The sequence below is a fragment of the Fopius arisanus genome, unplaced genomic scaffold (genome assembly GCF_000806365.1).
Source record: "Fopius arisanus strain USDA-PBARC FA_bdor unplaced genomic scaffold, ASM80636v1 scaffold00007, whole genome shotgun sequence".
Classification (NCBI taxonomy): Eukaryota; Metazoa; Arthropoda; class Insecta; order Hymenoptera; family Braconidae; genus Fopius; species Fopius arisanus.
The window spans coordinates 909,738-928,087 of NW_011887746.1; the positions used below are offsets into that span (position 1 = coordinate 909,738).

The 18,350-nt window shown below is 38.7% G+C and overlaps 6 protein-coding genes, 1 long non-coding RNA gene and 1 other non-coding gene across 13 annotated transcripts; 3 read left to right on the forward strand and 5 right to left on the reverse strand.

Annotated features, from left to right (window-relative positions):
• Nucleotides 1-297: 297 nt before the first annotated feature.
• tra2 (transformer 2) lies at nucleotides 298-4,903 on the forward strand. 4 transcript variants are annotated; one of them, XM_011316493.1, is made up of 5 exons: nucleotides 298-387; nucleotides 1,338-1,829; nucleotides 2,206-2,420; nucleotides 2,763-2,863; nucleotides 4,234-4,903. In XM_011316493.1, the coding sequence occupies exons 1-5, from the start codon at nucleotides 370-372 to the stop codon at nucleotides 4,257-4,259; spliced, it is 852 nt and encodes a 283-aa protein (XP_011314795.1). In that variant the 5' UTR covers nucleotides 298-369; the 3' UTR covers nucleotides 4,260-4,903. The 4 variants fall into 4 exon arrangements, with proteins under 4 accessions (XP_011314795.1, XP_011314796.1, XP_011314793.1 ...); XM_011316494.1 differs by having other exon boundaries at nucleotides 3,284-4,758; XM_011316492.1 differs by adding an exon at nucleotides 594-772 and having other exon boundaries at nucleotides 299-387; nucleotides 2,763-4,758.
• Nucleotides 3,448-6,099, reverse strand: Blos1 (biogenesis of lysosome-related organelles complex 1 subunit 1). The gene is made up of 4 exons (XM_011316490.1): nucleotides 5,800-6,099; nucleotides 5,466-5,538; nucleotides 5,140-5,357; nucleotides 3,448-5,039 (listed from the first exon to the last, which is right to left on the reverse strand). Exons 1-4 carry the CDS (start codon nucleotides 5,858-5,860, stop codon nucleotides 5,002-5,004), a joined length of 390 nt encoding a protein of 129 aa, XP_011314792.1. The 5' UTR covers nucleotides 5,861-6,099; the 3' UTR covers nucleotides 3,448-5,001.
• Nucleotides 6,100-6,489: 390 nt separating this feature from the next.
• Nucleotides 6,490-7,616, reverse strand: Sys1 (Sys1 golgi trafficking protein). The gene is made up of 2 exons (XM_011316495.1): nucleotides 7,329-7,616; nucleotides 6,490-7,159 (listed from the first exon to the last, which is right to left on the reverse strand). Exon 2 carries the CDS (start codon nucleotides 7,060-7,062, stop codon nucleotides 6,580-6,582), a length of 483 nt encoding a protein of 160 aa, XP_011314797.1. The 5' UTR covers nucleotides 7,063-7,159; nucleotides 7,329-7,616; the 3' UTR covers nucleotides 6,490-6,579.
• A 25-nt stretch (nucleotides 7,617-7,641) lies between these two features.
• Nucleotides 7,642-9,277, forward strand: LOC105273834 (HCLS1-associated protein X-1). The gene is made up of 5 exons (XM_011316499.1): nucleotides 7,642-7,806; nucleotides 7,930-8,022; nucleotides 8,090-8,371; nucleotides 8,528-8,817; nucleotides 8,881-9,277. Exons 1-5 carry the CDS (start codon nucleotides 7,742-7,744, stop codon nucleotides 8,991-8,993), a joined length of 843 nt encoding a protein of 280 aa, XP_011314801.1. The 5' UTR covers nucleotides 7,642-7,741; the 3' UTR covers nucleotides 8,994-9,277.
• Su(dx) (Suppressor of deltex) lies at nucleotides 9,190-15,758 on the reverse strand. 2 transcript variants are annotated; one of them, XM_011316498.1, is made up of 7 exons: nucleotides 15,483-15,758; nucleotides 15,332-15,385; nucleotides 14,659-14,792; nucleotides 12,214-14,401; nucleotides 11,897-12,122; nucleotides 11,727-11,823; nucleotides 9,190-11,554 (listed from the first exon to the last, which is right to left on the reverse strand). In XM_011316498.1, the coding sequence occupies exons 3-7, from the start codon at nucleotides 14,714-14,716 to the stop codon at nucleotides 11,382-11,384; spliced, it is 2,742 nt and encodes a 913-aa protein (XP_011314800.1). In that variant the 5' UTR covers nucleotides 14,717-14,792; nucleotides 15,332-15,385; nucleotides 15,483-15,758; the 3' UTR covers nucleotides 9,190-11,381. The 2 variants fall into 2 exon arrangements, with proteins under 2 accessions (XP_011314800.1, XP_011314799.1); XM_011316497.1 differs by lacking the exon at nucleotides 15,332-15,385.
• A 47-nt stretch (nucleotides 15,759-15,805) lies between these two features.
• Nucleotides 15,806-17,942, forward strand: LOC105273837 (RNA-binding protein NOB1). The gene is made up of 5 exons (XM_011316502.1): nucleotides 15,806-15,963; nucleotides 16,138-16,270; nucleotides 16,417-16,989; nucleotides 17,223-17,557; nucleotides 17,624-17,942. Exons 1-5 carry the CDS (start codon nucleotides 15,886-15,888, stop codon nucleotides 17,885-17,887), a joined length of 1,383 nt encoding a protein of 460 aa, XP_011314804.1. The 5' UTR covers nucleotides 15,806-15,885; the 3' UTR covers nucleotides 17,888-17,942.
• On the reverse strand, nucleotides 17,759-18,245 carry LOC105273836 (uncharacterized). Of its 2 annotated transcripts, none has more exons than XR_892950.1 (3): nucleotides 18,175-18,245; nucleotides 17,953-18,054; nucleotides 17,759-17,841 (listed from the first exon to the last, which is right to left on the reverse strand). It is a non-coding gene; the product is annotated as an uncharacterized lncRNA (long non-coding RNA). The 2 variants fall into 2 exon arrangements; XR_892949.1 differs by having other exon boundaries at nucleotides 17,828-17,914; nucleotides 17,999-18,054.
• TRNAM-CAU (transfer RNA methionine (anticodon CAU)) lies at nucleotides 18,127-18,199 on the reverse strand. Its single transcript has one exon. It is a non-coding gene; the product is annotated as a tRNA-Met (tRNA).
• Nucleotides 18,246-18,350: the final 105 nt, after the last annotated feature.

The window sequence follows — 18,350 nt, forward strand, 5'->3', positions numbered from 1 at the left end:
GATTCAATTACGACTGATTTTATTTTTACTAACAATATCCGCATTTATTCGGTTAATTCGTTCAATTGCATTTTTTTATGAAGGTCAAATAATTTTTTTATCAATTTGATGACAAAAAGGGGAAAGCCTTGAAAATCTCATAATGGAAAAATTACGAATTTATTTCGAAGGCGTGTTAACATGTTTTGAACATTTAATATTCAGTGGAGAAATAGAGAAATTGAATGTCCCGCCAAAAATGAGAGGCGCCATCCACGCAAAAAACGAAGCGTACGCCATTATCACTTGAGACGCCACTAGTCAAGGAGTTGGGGCCTCACACCGGTCCTCCACATTTATTTGGAAAGAAATCATTTGCTCCCGTTCTCGATGATGAGTGAAATTGAGGTAAGGCAATTAACAATATTTATTTAAAAACAAACACCTGTCATTTCTCATTATATAATCACCTATGACCATGTGATCGCAGGCTATTGATCCGCCAGTTGCTGAGATTTTTCAAAATTTTATCGTGTTTTCTTATGGTTTATTTATTTCCCACGAGTCTGACGACTTAACAATCACCTACTGATGCTCTTGTTTGTTGTTGTCAGAGGGATTTATCTGGTTATTATCCAGGTAACCCCGGGTTACACTTTTGTTTATCGTTGCCAAGCGATTCAATAAAGGTTAACTCGAGGGCCACATTTTCGGGGGAGAAGTAGAATTTTCTTATCAATTCATTCAAGTTCGAAGATTTTCACGGATTTCGAAGAAGCAGGAGACAATGAAGGTATTTCTATTAATGTTTTTTTAAATTGGGAACTCGAGCCCATCATTTTTTTCCTCGAATTTTTATCGCTCGTTAAATAGGTATATTTGTCGGGGGATAAGCCCAAAGCTTTTGCGTTTATTTGTAATGCCACAGTGAACTATTGAAAATTTTCGATTTTTTCAGGATTCAATCCCGAAATTCATTGGAGTACTCCATTTTGTTTCGATGAAAATAATCGAAGAATCAATAAAATACTCGATTTTTTAATTCAATGATTTCGTTAAACATTAAGAAAACATCACAATCCAAACTCAATCAATTGGTTAAATTCTGATCGAACTTCCAGGGAAGCCCACGGATTTCTGTGAAATATCTCCGAAACTACGCAAATGACAAAATTCTCGTCAAAACCTTTTTTGCAGATCGAAGTGAAACCTACAAAAAAGGTTCTGACAAAAAAACCGCTGTGCGCCGTAGTTTCAAAGATATTGCGAAAGTGTTTCGAAAAACTCACCCTACAGTTAATCCAATGTACGTCATCAATAATTAATTATTAAATTAATCAATTGATTATTGAAAACAGCACAACGGCAGTCGGAGTGCGAGTCCCCGGAGATCTCGTGCAGTGGAGGATGGTATTCGTGACTCTCGTTCACGTTCAAGATCACGAGACCGAAAGGATGGCCACAGACCGATGAAGGAGTACTCGAGGTCGAGGAGTCGTTCAGTATCACGTGGACGAAAAGCCTATCGCAATGCCAAATATTCAGCTGGACGCAGTCGTAGTCGTGGCAGATCACCCTATCGCAGTGGTGGTGGACGATACTCCAGGAGCAGATCAAGGTCGTACTCTCGATCGAGATACTCGAGGGAGAGGGACAGACACATCTATCGCTCTCACTCGAGAAGTCCAATGTCATCGAGACGAAGACACGTGGGTAATCGGGATAATCCGTGTCCCTCGAGGTGCCTCGGGGTATTCGGACTCTCCATTTACACCACTGAACTACAGATTCATCATATTTTCTCAAAGTACGGACCTGTTGAACGTGTGCAAGTCGTTAATGATGCTAAGGTATTTTCCCATTCAAATATCAATATCATCTTTCATTTTTTATTTATAGTAATATAATATATAATATATTGAAAACAACGGAATTTTTTAATTACTTTCATTTATTCAAGAGAAGGAAAATTTATTTATTTTATTATCATTATTATACTATTAAACTAATTTAAAATATATCCAGAAGGTTTTCACAACTTTCTGGGAGATAAATGCCAGAGATTTAGAACAATTGTTTTAAAGAATATGCAATTCGTTAAAGGCCTCTGGCTACAATCAAACAATTGAAGTCAATAAAATTGAGTTAATTTATTTATTTAATTATATTGTAATAAGTTTGTAGTTGTTTCAGTTGTGATTCGACTGTGGGTTTTTTGGGTTTCAGACTGGACGGTCTAGAGGATTTTGCTTTGTGTATTTTGAATCGAGTGAGGACGCCAAAGTTGCCAAGGAGCAATGCTCAGGGATGGAAATTGATGGAAGACGTATCAGAGTTGATTTTTCTATAACTCAACGGGCCCACACACCCACCCCTGGTATTTACATGGGAAAACCCACACATTTGCACGATAAGGGGTGGAGTGGACCTAGACGTAGAGAGTAAGTATCTAAATATTAAAATAATTCTCACAATTCGAAATTGTATTTCCCATCTCAATTTTAAAATCTTAATTTCTACTGCAATCACAATACGTCACTAAAATCAACAGTTTTCCCTTTATCTCTATCAATTTTCATTGTATATCTACAGGGGAAAGATTCAAAAAATATTCGCCCATTTAAGTGAATAAATAAATATAAATATAAATATAAAAATTCCTAAAGATCTAGTGACGAAATATAGTATAAATAATAAAGATTTTCTGAGTCTTAACGTTTTTTCCTCGTGGAATTGAGTTGCAAAATTGAGGAGACGATTATCACATGAATTATCGTTCACAGAAGCTCTAGCTACAGAGGAAGTTATCGTCGATCGCCCAGTCCCCACTACAATCGTCGCAGGACACGTTACGATCGCACCAGGTCACGCTCTTACTCTCCACGTAAGTCAGATCCTTCCATGATTCCGTCTATGTATGAACTCACTATACCATAAATACGACATGCCAGTCTGTATTCTTCAGATTAATTCCCTTCCCTCAAGACTAAAATATTTCAATGGCTCTGATCGATTGTCACTCGATAAAAATTCACCACTAGAAAAAAAAAATATTCTGGATTAATACATTGGCTGGTGTGTCTCTATCACTCGATTTATCGTTCCATTTAACATTCTACTCGATTAAGGTATTGAGAAAACCCATAAAATATGGACGACAAACTGACGAGAGATGCGTTGAGAGCCTCGGAATTATTTCAATAGATAAATATAAATTTTTTAATACGACCCTTGTTACTCACGGGTTCAAACAGATTCATGCAAATTATTAGTATTTTTCTTTCTGTTGCTTAATGAATTTCAGGTCGATATTAAACTGAGCGATCGAGAAGGCCAGGTGTTTCGGGAGCCATTTATCTCTTAACTTTAATCCTCCCCCCGTTGTTTTTTTTTTCTCTTTTCTCCCAAATCTCATTTTTGTTTCTCGTTTTGAAAGAACAGAGTCGAGTGATTTTACTAGTTGCTTTGTTTTTTTTTCGAGGGGTCGGTTTGACGTGGACGGGAGATAGAGTCCAGTACTCATCTTACTCTGCCCTGTTTTTTTTTTTTTGAAACGTGGAGTCAATTAAGGAATTGTTAATTGCAAATTAGAATTACCATTCAATTTTTTTCCATTTCATTGAATTCGGAATCCATTGCTTGTCACTATTCGAAGTTTCGTTCAAATTTTAAAACCGCTTTGAATTAACTCATTCGGTTCTGAGGGATGTTTTGAAAAATATTTGAATTTCAATCCCTCATTTGTGATTCAATTTATTCTGATAAATTACGCACTTGGGGCTCAGTAAGGTGAGAATACTGACATCCTTTTTTTCGTGATAAAAAAAGCTTTCCTTTTTTATTATGGAGATAAGATTGGGGATATCCTTTCTATATTCTTATGGCTATAATGTAAAGGTTGGAATATGATGGAGCTATCGATTTTCTTATAAATTTTTTAATTGATTGAGTAAATGATTGTGGTAAAGGGACGAAATGAATTGCCACTGGATTAGCGACAATCCTTTTTGTTCCTCTACGAATTAAATAAACGAATGAAAATCCAGAGATAACTTTCACTGAGACAGTTGTATTCCAACCGTTTTAACGAGTCTCCTTCCCCATTCTCGAGGGTACGACTACTAAATGTGGTAATTTTTTCCTTTGAAAAAAAAAAACCTATGCAAACCATTTATTATAAGCAATTACCATAAATATATAATACATATGGAAAGCAACACTGTAACTCCTCTAACATATTTGTTTGTTTATAAGGTTTTGAATCAAGAGGTATTGGATGATAGAGGGAAGTTTGAAGTATAAAAAACGTTGAAAAATTGTTTGGGCAAGATATCATGAAGATTTAATGCTGATAACAAGAAACAAAATTCGATAAAGTTCAATATTCAAGAAAATATAAAAGTCAAGGTTTAAGTTAACGCGTGACAAAGAATATGATCTACAGTTTGACGACGAGAGAAGTCTTGGAGACTTGAAGAGTGAAAATAAAAAGTCCTCAACGTATGATGTTTTGAGGGGATTAAAGCATCAGCAAGAGACGATATGTAAAAAAATACATTAATAAAAAAAAAAGTTTCGGGTGCACCTGAAGATAGAGTATTCAAGATGTTCAACGATTGTTCATTTTCAAGAGTACATTGTTCTCAGCTGATCATATTCTTTATCAGTTTGATACCAACAACAGGATTACGGTGGGAAGCTATGAAGAAATGAAACTATTGTTTATTAAATTAAAGTGGAAAGATATATATTTACTATGTAAATTCCACAGTCAGTCCCATCCTAAATCCCTCCACCATCCCATCCCTTCTGTCCTCGTATCAATATTATGTACAATTATCATGATTGTGTTTATTTTTCTTTTATGTTATCGATTGAGGATGTTTGGATTTAATAAAGAGAACAAGTTTGTGGTGATTGTTTATTTCCCGCCCTTGATTATTGATTTTTCTACTGTATATTGTATATTATCAATTAATAATAAAATGATTGAGATCATACATTTAGTGTTGTTTGTTTGGGCTATTGATTAGGGGTGGGTCCATGGACTTCTTGAGTTGCTGGAAAAAAAGATTAATAAATTATTTATATTGCTATTTTTTAGGAAATGATTGAGTTTGTGATTGAAAAAGGGAAAACAAGTGTAAAAATTACAATGACCTTTGTAAGAATATTCCAAGGCAGTGGCGATAGTCCTCATGTCTCCCTCGATGCTTCTGGCCCAGTTCTCAGCATCTCCAATCTCTTTCAAGGCACTAGAGAAGGACTCCACCAGAGTCAGCCAAGAATGTGTCTGTTTAGCAAAAGTCGTTGCACTCTGCTGCAGTTGCTTCGCCTCTGCATCGAGTTTCTTCTGGTTTAAATACGCCTGAGCCACTCTATAGTGCAAAAAAAAAGAAAAACAAATAAAAATAATAATGACAATTTGACCTCGTTGAGATCAGCATTGTTGACCTAATGACGAAATGTCAAAATTTAATACTCACCCAACGTTCAGATGATCCACAAGTGCTTGGGTCAAGTTATTAGCAGCTTGTATAGCCTCTTTGCGTTTTTGTTCTGCTCAAAATTAACAAATCATTAACATTTATCATAATTAGTTAATGATCGTGATTGAAAAATCGACATTTATTGTTAATCATCACTGAACAAATCTATCTCAGTAATTGAGATATCAAATCGAGTTAACTCATAATTATAATATTTCAAGAAATATAGTTATATATATAATAATAATATATATATATATAACTATATTCCTTTAAATATCGTTGAACACATAAATCAATTTGATTCTTGAACCAGGAAAATTTAATTTACCCTGGAGTTCTTTTCGTGCGTGCTGTTTGCTCTGATGTTCCTTTACAATACTCGACAACATTGTTGTGACAGTAGTAAACTCTGATTGGCAACAAATAATAATTTTATGATTTCTCTGAGATTGTAACGTCTTCCAATATGCCAGAATGGAGACTTCCTATTTTACTCCGTGAATATGAGATTTACTGAATTCCCACCATAATTACGTGATTCCAGGAATTCCTTTTATTCTTTCTTGATTATTCTGATGACACTATGTATATTACTAACGCCACTAAAGCGGCCGGGGGCAAAGAGGATTGACTGAAGTAGAGGCTCAGTTCTGGGGGTTTGAAAGACCCCAGTGCCATCGTAATACTGCACCCCAAGAGAGGGAGGGCGCCACACGCAATGGGGGTGTTTGCTCGTCGGCCGACTTTGACGACGTTCTCTTCGGCAATTCTCTGATCGATCCTCAGGATAAAAATCAAACATTGAGCAATAATCGAGTACTGAACGAGAATCGATTAATTGAAGTCGAAAACAAATGAAAAACCGATTGCCCTTTTGATATACGGGAAGATTATCTGATTTTCTAAATGACTCCATCGATACTGCAGACATTTATCACAAGAGCTAAGATTTAAATCCTGAAATGTTAAAAAATAATTTTGCAGATTCGTTTCGTGAAGAAAAAAAACAACCTCAAGCTTCTACAAAATGATTAACAAAATGGATTTATTTATTCTGTTCTCCGATGCGAATGATTTGAATTCAATGTTTATCAGGGCCAAATAGTAATTACAATGCTGTCTTCTGGCTGTTCATCCCCAGGGGAATGGCTTTGAGCTCTGTCCTCATGCACAGAAATTCCCCGCAAACACACATGATTGTCATCGACACGATATTGAGACACCACCAGCTGAATGTCGTAGGAAAACTCGAATTGTAGATCCAACAGCATAGCAAATGAATCAAATGAGCTGTGCAGGTAAAATCCATGCACTGTTTCGTCCTCTGGACGAGCCACCAGAGAGCTACAGCCCCAATCAATGAATTAATCACGAATATCGCGATAACTAATCTACCACCGTGATCTCTCACGTGAATCTCCTTGTAGTGGAATGCGTAGTCCAGGGATCTCGTTGCTCCCAGAAAAATCGTGGCTATCCAGATCCAAATGCCCAGGGAGAAGTACAGAACTGTTTGTACAGCTGTTATCTGGGATATTATCAGCAGTGGATCCCACGTCGTCTTGCGAAATTGTCCTGAGATGCTGTTCATCTTTGTGGATGGATCAATTTTTTTTTTTTTTGATACCCTAGTGTCCTCCAGGGATGGACATGTGCAAGGTACAGATGCCCATCAACATCTTCAGGTTCTGCTCATAAAAAGGAGAAATTGAGAAGTTTGAAAATGTTTTTTTTTTGTTTGCAGTACTTTTTTATTACGATATTTATTAGAAAAATGAAATTCATGGAAAATTTCTCCGAAATAATTGCATTGATAAATTTTAAATTAATAAATTTTAAATTAAACAAGATACTCACCTTTTGATTTCTTCGACAATCAACACTCGAGAATTGATAAATGTCGATCGTTTGTTTACTCATTAAGAATAATTAAGAGTAATGAAGTTTCATCTGGTGTTTATATTTGAAAATCATCTTCTTGTTCTGAAGTCTGAGTTACAATTCTCTGATCAATACAGCAACGGCAATTCCAATAATTCGGAGATTTGTTCAACAAACTCAAGAGAAAACAATGAATTATTTATTCAGACGTTCTGGGATAATGAAATCACTTGAATTGAGGTTAAATCGACTAGATTCACGTCGGTGTGGAAGGAGAACATGAAGAACGTCGACGTAAATGAGAAAAAATCTGATGATGCAGTATTTACGAATGTGACGTAACGAGAAAACGCGTAGTTGACGTTTCGAGGGTTTTGTATGAGTAAATCATGTTCCTGAAGTCTATCCTGGAGAGTTTGTTCGGGGGAGGAGATAATCATCGTGTGAATCCGGGGTGAGTGATTATTTCTGGGGATTCTCATTGATTTCGAGGGCTCAGGGCAGCTCTAGGCTCTGGAAACTTCCATTCGTGTTGAGAATTCCATCTGAAAAATTGCAGTCTCTATTTTTTTTCCAGGAACGATGATCAACGAATTTTTGGCGACAGATTCAGGAATCCTATCTGGCAGAATGATGAAGATGACGATGAAGAGTATGGGGAAGACTACAGGTTTGACAAGCAGGAAAAATTCATTTATTAAGACTCGAGTTTTCATTGATGTCTGTAATTGTTGTAGACATCCTGGGCATTCTCGTCGAGGATTTCACTTCGAGATATTCACGGATCCTTTCGAGATGACTAGGTACTTTGAATCGCAGATGGACACTATGATGAAGGATTTCTTCAGCTTTGGGCTTGGAGAGGGCAAGGAGATACCCTTCGAGGGATTTTCACAGATTATGCCACCAAATCAGCAGGAGAGGGACTTGAGGGATGAAGTTTTGAAACCTGGGTACACCCTACCACCACCTAACCATGGGGTTGATATCCCCAAGTGTGATGAAGATCTTGATGGAAAGTGAGAAGAGTCCACAATTTTTATTTCACTCCTAAAAAAAATCAATTTTTAAGATTCATTCTCGAAAATCCAGCAGTGATTCACTTTTTTTAATTTGTGATGACAGTTTTTATCAGAAATCCTGGGTTATGAACTGATTTTATTTTCTGAGTGCAGAGTGGATCTCAAAGATTTCTCCAGGGTTTGGAATGGAACTGCTGAGCCCGAAGGAGAATTGACTTCTCCCCAGCCATTTAAATTCCGATCGTTTGGGCAATCTATTGTTTCTCAGACAATTAGGCGTCCTGATGGATCGATCGAGGAGAGGAGGACTACAAAAGACAACGAGGGAAACTCCGAAACCATCGTCAAGCACAGGATGGGGGAGAAAATCCACACTGTCGTGATAAAAAAGGATAAGGATGGAGTCGAGACCCAAACTGAAAATTTCGAGAATATGGATCCAAGTGCGTGCCTTCAGTCCTCGAAATAATTTTAGAATCTGTAATAAAGTGACTGTTTACTTTCAGATGAGCTGAATACACTCGATAAAAATTGGAAGTCTGTCGAGCCGATGATCGAGCCGGGGACTCTGACTAAATTCCCCTGGAGCAAATTCTTCGACTTCAGTCCGAAATTGTAAGAAAAATATAGGAAATTTGAAGATCCAGCAAATCGTTACAATAGTCAGATATTAAATTATGGAATAGTTAACTACGTGATTTGATTTAGACTATATGAAATCAGGAGGAAAGGGAGTGTTTTGAGTTTCCTAGTGAAATTATTATTAGAAAATTGATAATAAAATTTAAATATAGAAACGAGAGAATTTCCTGGCGTTTTCAACCATAAATTAATTTTATTAATTGTATATACTCTGTACAAACATATATACAGTTCTAATAAACCTTAGATACTACCGTGAAACCAGGCCCAGATATATTTAATGGATTGTTGCAAGACAGTCTACCAAAATTTGCAGAAAATGAAGGAAATAAAGTCTCAACTTGATTCAATAATGAAGAGGCAACAATTCAATCACAAATTTTCAATTACCCCGATAACGAGTCATCCTAGACAAAAAAGTGCCAAGATATTTTTCGTCGGAGATTTCATTCTCTGCAAAAAAGTCCTCTACATTAATTTTCCTGTAATAACTTGTTCTCGAGATAATCGCGCATTTTGATTGTGATTTTTCATCGGTCCACTCCAATACAAAATCAATATCGATTGATTTAAAATCACGTGATAATCGTCTACCGTTGGCACTGCACTATTTACGAAAATCGTCTTCACTGGAGCTTCAGTCACTCTCGCAGATTCTCATTCTCAATCCTCATTGGTATGGGTACAATCTATTGAGCAGTCTTTGAATGAACGGAAATCGTTGATCCTCCAATTGAATTGAACGAATTGAGACATTCCACTGTCTCATTTATCAAATCAATCCAAAAATAAATTCACAGAGCTGCTGACATTTTGCTATTTCCATGTTTCTTCCTCCATAGGGTAGAATCAAAGGATTCCAAAACTATTCTTCGCCAGAATTGATTCAGTAACAAACTGGTGAAACACATCATGTGGCCTAACTCAGTAAATAGAGGGTTTACGCGAAAATGTGTATAGACTTGTTTTGCTCAAAATTAAATATCTCACAAAAAAGATCTTATGAATTTTTCACCCCAACCCCCTTGTTCTCGAGATAATTCCACAATTAGTAGGACCCCACCACTTCATCATTAAAATTTCCCGCGTACGTATTCGAACCTTCAATTAATTAGACAATTAAATCACTCACACATACACACAAGATGTTACTTCAACTTTCAAGAGTTCATACGGAGATTTATACAATTGTTTACGTCATTACCTATCGCCAACAGTACTATTTACAAATAACTCGATCGTAGGCTGCGATGAATTCACACTCTGGCCGGAGGGAAATTCTTCAATATTTCTCAATCATAATAATGCGTCTGTTCCGAAACTGAGTCAGTCAATTCCAGAATAGAAAAGGGAAACAAAACAACAATTCAGAAGTAAAAACTTTCAAGTATTCTAAAATCCTATTCTCGTTTTTGCGAAATATCTCTGAATCTAAGAGTGATAGTCAAATCTTTGTAGGAAAGTTTTTCTAGATCTAATCCAGCTGTACAAAAAGTTTCCTATGAAAATTTCGATATCTTTCTTCAATTCCGAGATATTCATTGAAAACTGGTACCTGAACGAAATCGATTCGAATATTTCGTCGGTTAATTATCGAATTATTAAAAATCCATCAGGAAATAATTGATGTCTTTCTTTCACTGATGTCTTTGGGTGTTCCTCAAGTAGCAAGAATTCTCTCCCAGTCTACGCTGCTAAAAATACCACAGTGTTTTTTACGGTTACGATCATTATATACAATAATTCTATTGAATTCGTGATTTCCGTAATCTTCGCATTTCCTCACTCTCTCGTGTTCTCGAACCCGAGATGAAATAATCCTATTGATGATTTGAAACGTGTAAAAAGTATACAAGAAAAATTTCTATCATAATAACAATGATTGCAGTGATTAATTGATAAAACGAGATATTTTCTCTTTAGATCTGTTTCTGGGGAATATCTCAGGATCAGAGAGGCCCATCAAGATGATCAATCGAATTTTTTCATCCCTCACTTGGCTCTACAAGAAGATCCTTCACACATTATCGGTATCTCTCTTAAATTCGGAAATATTCACAAAAAACGATATGAAAAAGAAAAGATTCATTTAGTTTTGGCAATTATCCACCGATTGAACTTTCTCATGAAAGTTCTCAGATTCTTTTGATTTCGAGAACTCCACTACAGATAGCACTTACAAATCTCTACTCGACAATTCTACAGACATTGCATAAAATTTCTATTTCTCGCGATAGTGGTATCACTTGTGTTTTTTTTTGATAAAAATAAATTCGGTGTAAAGAAAAAGTAAAAGAAAAAGGCGTTGGATTATTGGAAAATGACGGATAAATGATCAGTGTGAGGGGTGGAGAATGTGGAGATACTATTCCTGACCGAAGCCTTCGGTTTCCTCGATGGCGTAATTCAATTTTTCCACCATTTGATCATAACTTTTGTACGGAGGAAGGTCCAGTCTGTTGAAACACGTGTGAGATCGTGGTAACCAGGTGTCCTTGCCCACTTTCTCGATGCAGAATCTCTGCGGTCCATTGCTCCCTAAATTTAACAAACGAGTTGATGAAGATAAATGCAACAACTTGTAAACTAATTCAAAACCATAAAAATACGTTATTTCTCCCTAAAAACCGGTGTACCGCCCTTTCCCCATATTTATTAACAAACAATAAATATTCCTTCGTTAAAATAATTCACTGAAAATCTATCTCACCCATCAATTCAGCAAATCCTCCAACAGGCACTCGACACGTTCCAGTAACAAATTGCAGCAATCGTGCTCTTTTCTCATTGTCAGTTGTTCTCACGAACTGCGAAGCAAGTGAATTTCACGTGTACGTGCTGTACTTTAACAATTTAATAAATCAAATACAATGCTCTTACCTGCCAGAACCAGAGAACTTGTTTACTGTTCCTTGTGTAGTGTCTGTAGATTGAATTTCTCTGCCAATCGTCCACGTCTATCTCCTGCATGCCACAAAGCATGAGCTCCAGCTCACGTTCGTCGAAATATTTCAGCCATTCCAAGGGCACCACTGAGTTGAATCCCTCAAGGAAGGCTTTGGTCTGGTCCTCGATGCCTCGTGTCATCCTCCACTCTGTCATCAATCTGAAGAATCAATCACAAAATCATTTATTTCAGCAATTGATACAATGAAATTATCAAAAATTTGGATGTATAATTATTAATATAATAATACCTGATGTACTCCTCTTTATTCTCCTCAACGACTCTGATTTTGTCACCCCCCTCCTTGAGCTCATGATGTATGACCTGTCCCAATATCTCAAAATCGACGCTGTAGTACAATTCAAGTCCACATTCATCGATATTATTCTCCTTAATCCAAACGAGTGATTTATAAAATTCCGGATCTATTGACTCGATGTCTTTCATAACTAATTTTTTATTTAGCATTCGCTTGTAGAAGGGCATGGTAAATCCACTGTAGATAAATCTTCCATGATAAAGGGCCATTGCGATGAATCTCCCAATGAATTTGAAATACTGTAGGTGATCAGGATTAACGTACGACGCCGGATTTATTTGCAATGAATAATTACTCTTATTTGCGTACTCGAAGAGACAGTACATGGGATTCAGTACCTCGTGGCTCAATAGGAAGAACCATTCCCTGGAGACTCCACCATAATCGAGTCCCTCCTCACCTTTGAAGATGATGTACAGTCTCCTCCTCAGAGCGAAAGCCTCGGCATTCATAATCTGATGGTACGAATCCTCAAAAAGGGTCTGTCTGCTGACACTGATCTTGATATGATTGGGCAGTGCATTGGTCTGACAGAGGAAACGGAATTGTGACAATTTCCACCGGAAACTCCTCTCGTACGCCCTAGGAACTCTGTAGACCCCCTTGGGACCCTTGGGTGCTCCAGGTCTAGGATCTTGGAATGTCGTTGTTCTTGTGTTGTGATCGACGAAGTATCTCACACCGTCCTCAGTGAGTCTGATCTCCCAGCCATCAGGCAACGGTGGCTCATCGATCCCCGTCTCCTGTCCCTGAGTCCTGGGGTCCTCCCACTGGGTCGTTCTGTTTTTATGATTAACGTAATAAACCCTCCCCTCAGGTTGTTTTCGCCTCTCCCATCCAGCAGGCAGTGGCCCGAGGGCGTCATCATCATCAACAGCAGCTGATGTCGATGGTCCGGGGATAACAGGCTGTCCCCCATGTGCCTGGGGATAGAGAAACCTCTGATTTCCCTGCTGGACAACGAACTGACGTTCTCCCTGCCACTGCTGATAATGCTGGAGCCTTTCGGTGTTGGGCCTCTGCCAGGTTGTGCTCCTGGTGTTGTGATCGACGTAGTAAATTCTCCCTCGGGGATCTCGACGTACCTCCCAGCCAGGAGGCAGCGGCTGAGGGCTCTCCCACGAGGTGGATCGCGTGTTATGATCAACGTAGTATCTTCTTCCATAAATATCGTACCTCATGTCCCATCCAGGTGGCAGAGGCTCCTCCTGTCCATTCTCCTGCTCCCTCATCATCTCTTCAGGTACCCGGGGCACACGTCCCTCCTGCCTCACATCACTGCCCCGTCCAGGGGCCTCACTGCCAGCTCCATTCCATCCAGGTACCACAGCATTATCATTGACTCTTCCCTCGTGAAGTCTGGGGACACTGGTGCTCTCTGACGTCGATCTCGTCATGTTCAACTCCCTCATGAGATTCTCGGGGAGTCGGGGACCACCAGGAGTCTCTGTCCCACCCTCGTGGGCACCTGTACTGCCGTTCGTCAGAATCAGCCCCGGGGAGTCATTGGAAATGCCTGGGGGAGTCGATATGGAGATCGACTGGGAGGCTGGTGGGTTGAAGGTGGGATCGTACATCATCGAGGAACTTCTCTGGACCCTCGGGGCATTCTCTGGGGCCTGGGCCCTGAGCAGGGCACGAATCCCACCGTTCAGAATGCTCCTGTTTGTCGGATCGTTCGTTGAAACTTGAGAGGTCGTGCACTGACCGTGCGACTGGTCGCACTGCGGTGGAGATATCGTTGACATGTCAATTTTTAATCCATCGAAGAGGGTCACCAATTCACCCACCTTTGACACCTGGGAATCATGCTTACTCTCGTTTATCAGGTCCAGGGTCAGCTCTAGGCGCTCCAAATTTCCGTTGTAGTGGGAGAGAATCTGGAAGAGGCTTATTCGCTTCTCCCCAATTGTCGTGTCCTTTCTGAAAGTACTGTGATCCAGCAGCCGAAAGTGCAGGTGGGAATAAGGTGTCACGAGAATTGTAAACTGCTCGTTCCATTTTGGCTGGTACGTGGCTTTTGACACTTCGGTTTTTCGTGGGCTCTTGTCGTCGATCGAAAATTCCACGTAGGGATTTGGCTTCAGGAAGCTCGAGCTTCGCAAAATTGCTGCTTCAACTGGAGAAATAAAAATAGATTTTAATAAAGCCTTTATAATTTTAGGGGCTGGCAAATTAGTTAGATTAATTCAAATTCATTTTCTTATCATTTATTCCTTTAATTTTGTCAACGCAAAGGATATTTCCACCTCTTCTCTAAAAGTGTTGCCTTCAGTAAATTTCAACACGAAAATTAATTTTATTGTTCAGACAAGTGGCCTTGCCTTGGGTGAACTATTTTTCCTCATAACAATTCCCAGAACCACAAATACTCACTGGTGACACTGAGCTGATGAAATCCCGGCGACGCTCCGTCGATTTCACAGTGGGACATTTTCTCAACAAATACCTAAGTTGCACTGATGTCTAATTAATCAAGAATCAACATCCTGGCTCAATGGTTATCAACTCTGAAACCAAAACAATATCACCGTCACAAGTCACATCCTGCTGAGCGACTCATCTCCTTTTCCCTCCCCACCCGTCAAAATAACTATTGCTTCATTATTTATTCACAACTTCCTGAATTGAAATCCAGAGCGTTTACAATCACTGTGAAACATCTGCAAATTATGCCATTACCTCATTAACGAACAGCGCCAGGAAAACATTTTATTTAACATCTAGATTACACGATATTGCTTTTTTAATTGAAATAATTATCTGATTACCATCGCAGCGAGTGATTCTGGTGCAAAGTTTTCTCGAAACTTTCAAATCCCAAATGTCAATATCAAATCAAAATCTTCCGAGAGAAATTCCAGGATGCCCTAAATTCCAGGATTCACGTCAATCCTGAATTTCAGGGCATGACATCAAAACATAGAGTGATATAAAAAAATCAGAATAAACAGAAAAAGAGTGGCATCAACCTATGACAAAGTGCCCAATCACCCATGAACCGTCACGAGACATTGACTTCTGTTTTCACAACGAAAAATCCACTTACAGTCAATGAACCAACACACATGAGACATCCAGCAATCCTCGTCCCCAATAAATCCTACAACAACCCCCAGATTAAAATTCACCACGAGATCCAGAGGCCTGGACAATTGCCATTATTTTCAGCCCCTCTGTACCACATAAAATGGATTTACCTAATTGTCCAAAGGGCGTACGGCAGAGTCCCTGGTGTTTGTGGGCGATCCGCCCGTTGAACTAACGACGACACAATAATTATCTCCTCTCGTTATCATTTGTTGAGACTTTTACGACCACGTAGAAATCAGAATGCCACCATTTTACCATAGGTCACGTCAAAATCAACGAGAAAAGCCTATTCTTTCGACTTCTGCAATTGTTGGAGTAGTTGCTGAGTGCAAATTGGCTGGAGATCCAGTTTGGACAACAATATGAGGTTAGAATTATTTTTTTCAGGTGTCTCGGTTGGCCATTTTGAAGAATTCTAACTCCACCCGAAGACAACTTCACAGTTTTTGGAAACCACATGGCATTACAGAACTTCTCCTGTTTTTACTGTCAATTTCTGACGATTTATTAATGAAAATGGGGCAAGACAGGGGAGTTGAATTTCTGATTGTTGATACTAGTGCTTTCATCAAGAATGTTCCTCTTCAGGTGGGTTTCTTCGGGGATAACAAATTAACTAGAAATTCAATATTTTAAATTTTGGGTTAAATTCAGGAGATATTTATTATTGTTTTTTTATGGCATCGTTTGGGTTTTTATTGGAATTTTTCTTTGACATTTTCTGCTCGATGATTTTGGTTTTATGGAAATACTTTTTTTTAGGAAGTTGGAGAGAATATTATTACAGAACAGAGTGTTATTGATGAGATAAAAAGTAAGAGACAACTGAGGAGACTAGTCGTGTTGCCTTATGAGCTGTCAATAAAGGATGTCTTTCCTGAGAATATTCAGTTTGGTGAGGATTTTTAAAGAGTAAAATCTCTGTCTCGTTAATGTGAAATTGTCTAAAATTATTGTGACAATTCCGCACTAATTCCAGATCTACAAATTGTAAATGCTCCATATTTTTTTCATGTCATTATTTTCTCTTCTTTTTTTCAGTCACGGAATTCGCGAAGAAAACTGGAGACTACACGAGCCTCTCTGCGACAGATATTAAAGTGATTGCACTGACTTATCAATTAGAAAAGGAAAAAGTGGGAAAAGATCACCTCAAAGAGGCACCTGCGATAGTAAAGACACTTCCAGCAATAAAATCTGAACCTCTGGCACATCCCAAGAGTATCATCGGGTTTTATATCCCTGGGCGTGAGGATAAAGAAGAGGAGGACTCTGAAGATGAGAATCCTCAAGACGATGGGAAAACCTCAGAATCAGGGGATCCTCCAAAGAAAGAAATTACCCTGGAAGGGAAAGGAGACACGTCAGGGGCGTCTGACAGTGATGTAGATGAAGAATCAGAGGGCTATCTCACTGCTCAATCAGACCAGGATCCCCTGGCGGAAGATTTGACTTCAAGGTTCCAAAAGCTCAACTGCAGTCCTGATGAACTCCAGCTGGAGACTGGGGCTGAGAACCCCGACGAAATTCTAGCATCTGTTACCAAGGACTCGAGTGACGAGGAAGTCGTCACCTCGGAGAGTGATGACGACGATGAGGGCTGGATCACCCCGGGTATGTATTCAAGGTCATCCATGGATTTTCCCTGCTACGATTAATTCGGGCCTCATGAAACAGTGTACATAATTTTTCGATGAAATATAATGATAACTCTAAACAATTCATCAAATTCAGGCAATTACAGATTAGAATATTTATTTTGTTATCTTGATTCAAGAGTGGAGTTAATATTAATCAATTAGAATAATTTGATAATTGAATTTTTTTATTTGAATGCTCCTCTTCAGGTAATGTGGCACAAGCAAAAAAGGATATGGAATCGGACATAATATCTGACAAACCAGCAAAAGTCGCTTGCATGACGACTGATTTCGCGATGCAAAATGTCCTCATGCAAATCGGTCTCAATGTCGCTGCCTTGGATGGTAGAGTCATAAGACAAATGAGAACATTTATTTTCCGGTGTTACGCTTGCTTTAAGACCACCAGCATCATGACCAAAGTATTCTGCCCCAATTGCGGGCTGAAGACACTTAAGAAAGTCGCGGTATCGTTGGATGACCAGGGTAATGAGAAGATTCACATTAATTTCAGAAAACCGCTCTCTGCCAAAGGAAAAAAGGTAATCTGAAATAATTTATCATGTCGATTGCTTTGAATGCAAAATTGATGGTTTTAATATTCACAGTTCTCCTTGCCGACTCCGAAAGGAGGAAAACACGCCAACAATCCGATTCTCTGTGAGGACCAGCCAATCCCAGATCAGAGGCCCTCGAGGCTAGCACGAATGAAGAATGATCCTCTCAACGACGACTACATCGCAGGCTTCTCTCCCTTTATAATGAGAGATGTCAATTCCAAATCTGCAATGCTGGGCATCCGAGCTGGACATTCTAACTTCAAGTACTGGATGAAGAAGAATCCAAACGAGTCCAGGAAAAAACGGAAATGAATCATTACTAATCCCGAACTTCTCAATCTAATCTTTACAATAAAGAGAAAAAAAACAGAATTTACATTCGTGAGATAATACTGTACACTCCATATACTGAGAATAAGTCACCTTTCGAGTAAGATTGCGTTCTGCTTGTCCAGGGCTCATTCAGTTCATTTTTTTTTCTTCAGGGACGATAATATTGAATTAAAAAAAGGAATGGTAATTTTTTGTTTAATCTTCGGGCAAAAAAAAAATGCTCCGGGTGAGGATCGAACTCACGACCTTAAGATTATGAGACTTACGCGCTGCCGGCTGCGCCACCGAAGCTTGTTAATGCAATACTCTCCAAGAGGTAATTAAATCTTCGTCTCTGCACAAATCATAAAGGCCTCAACCACGTGTCCAGTTTTATAGTTCAACTGCAATTCCTCTCCCTTCGTTAAAGATCGGCAGTAATAGAAAAAGAACCCGAGGACGA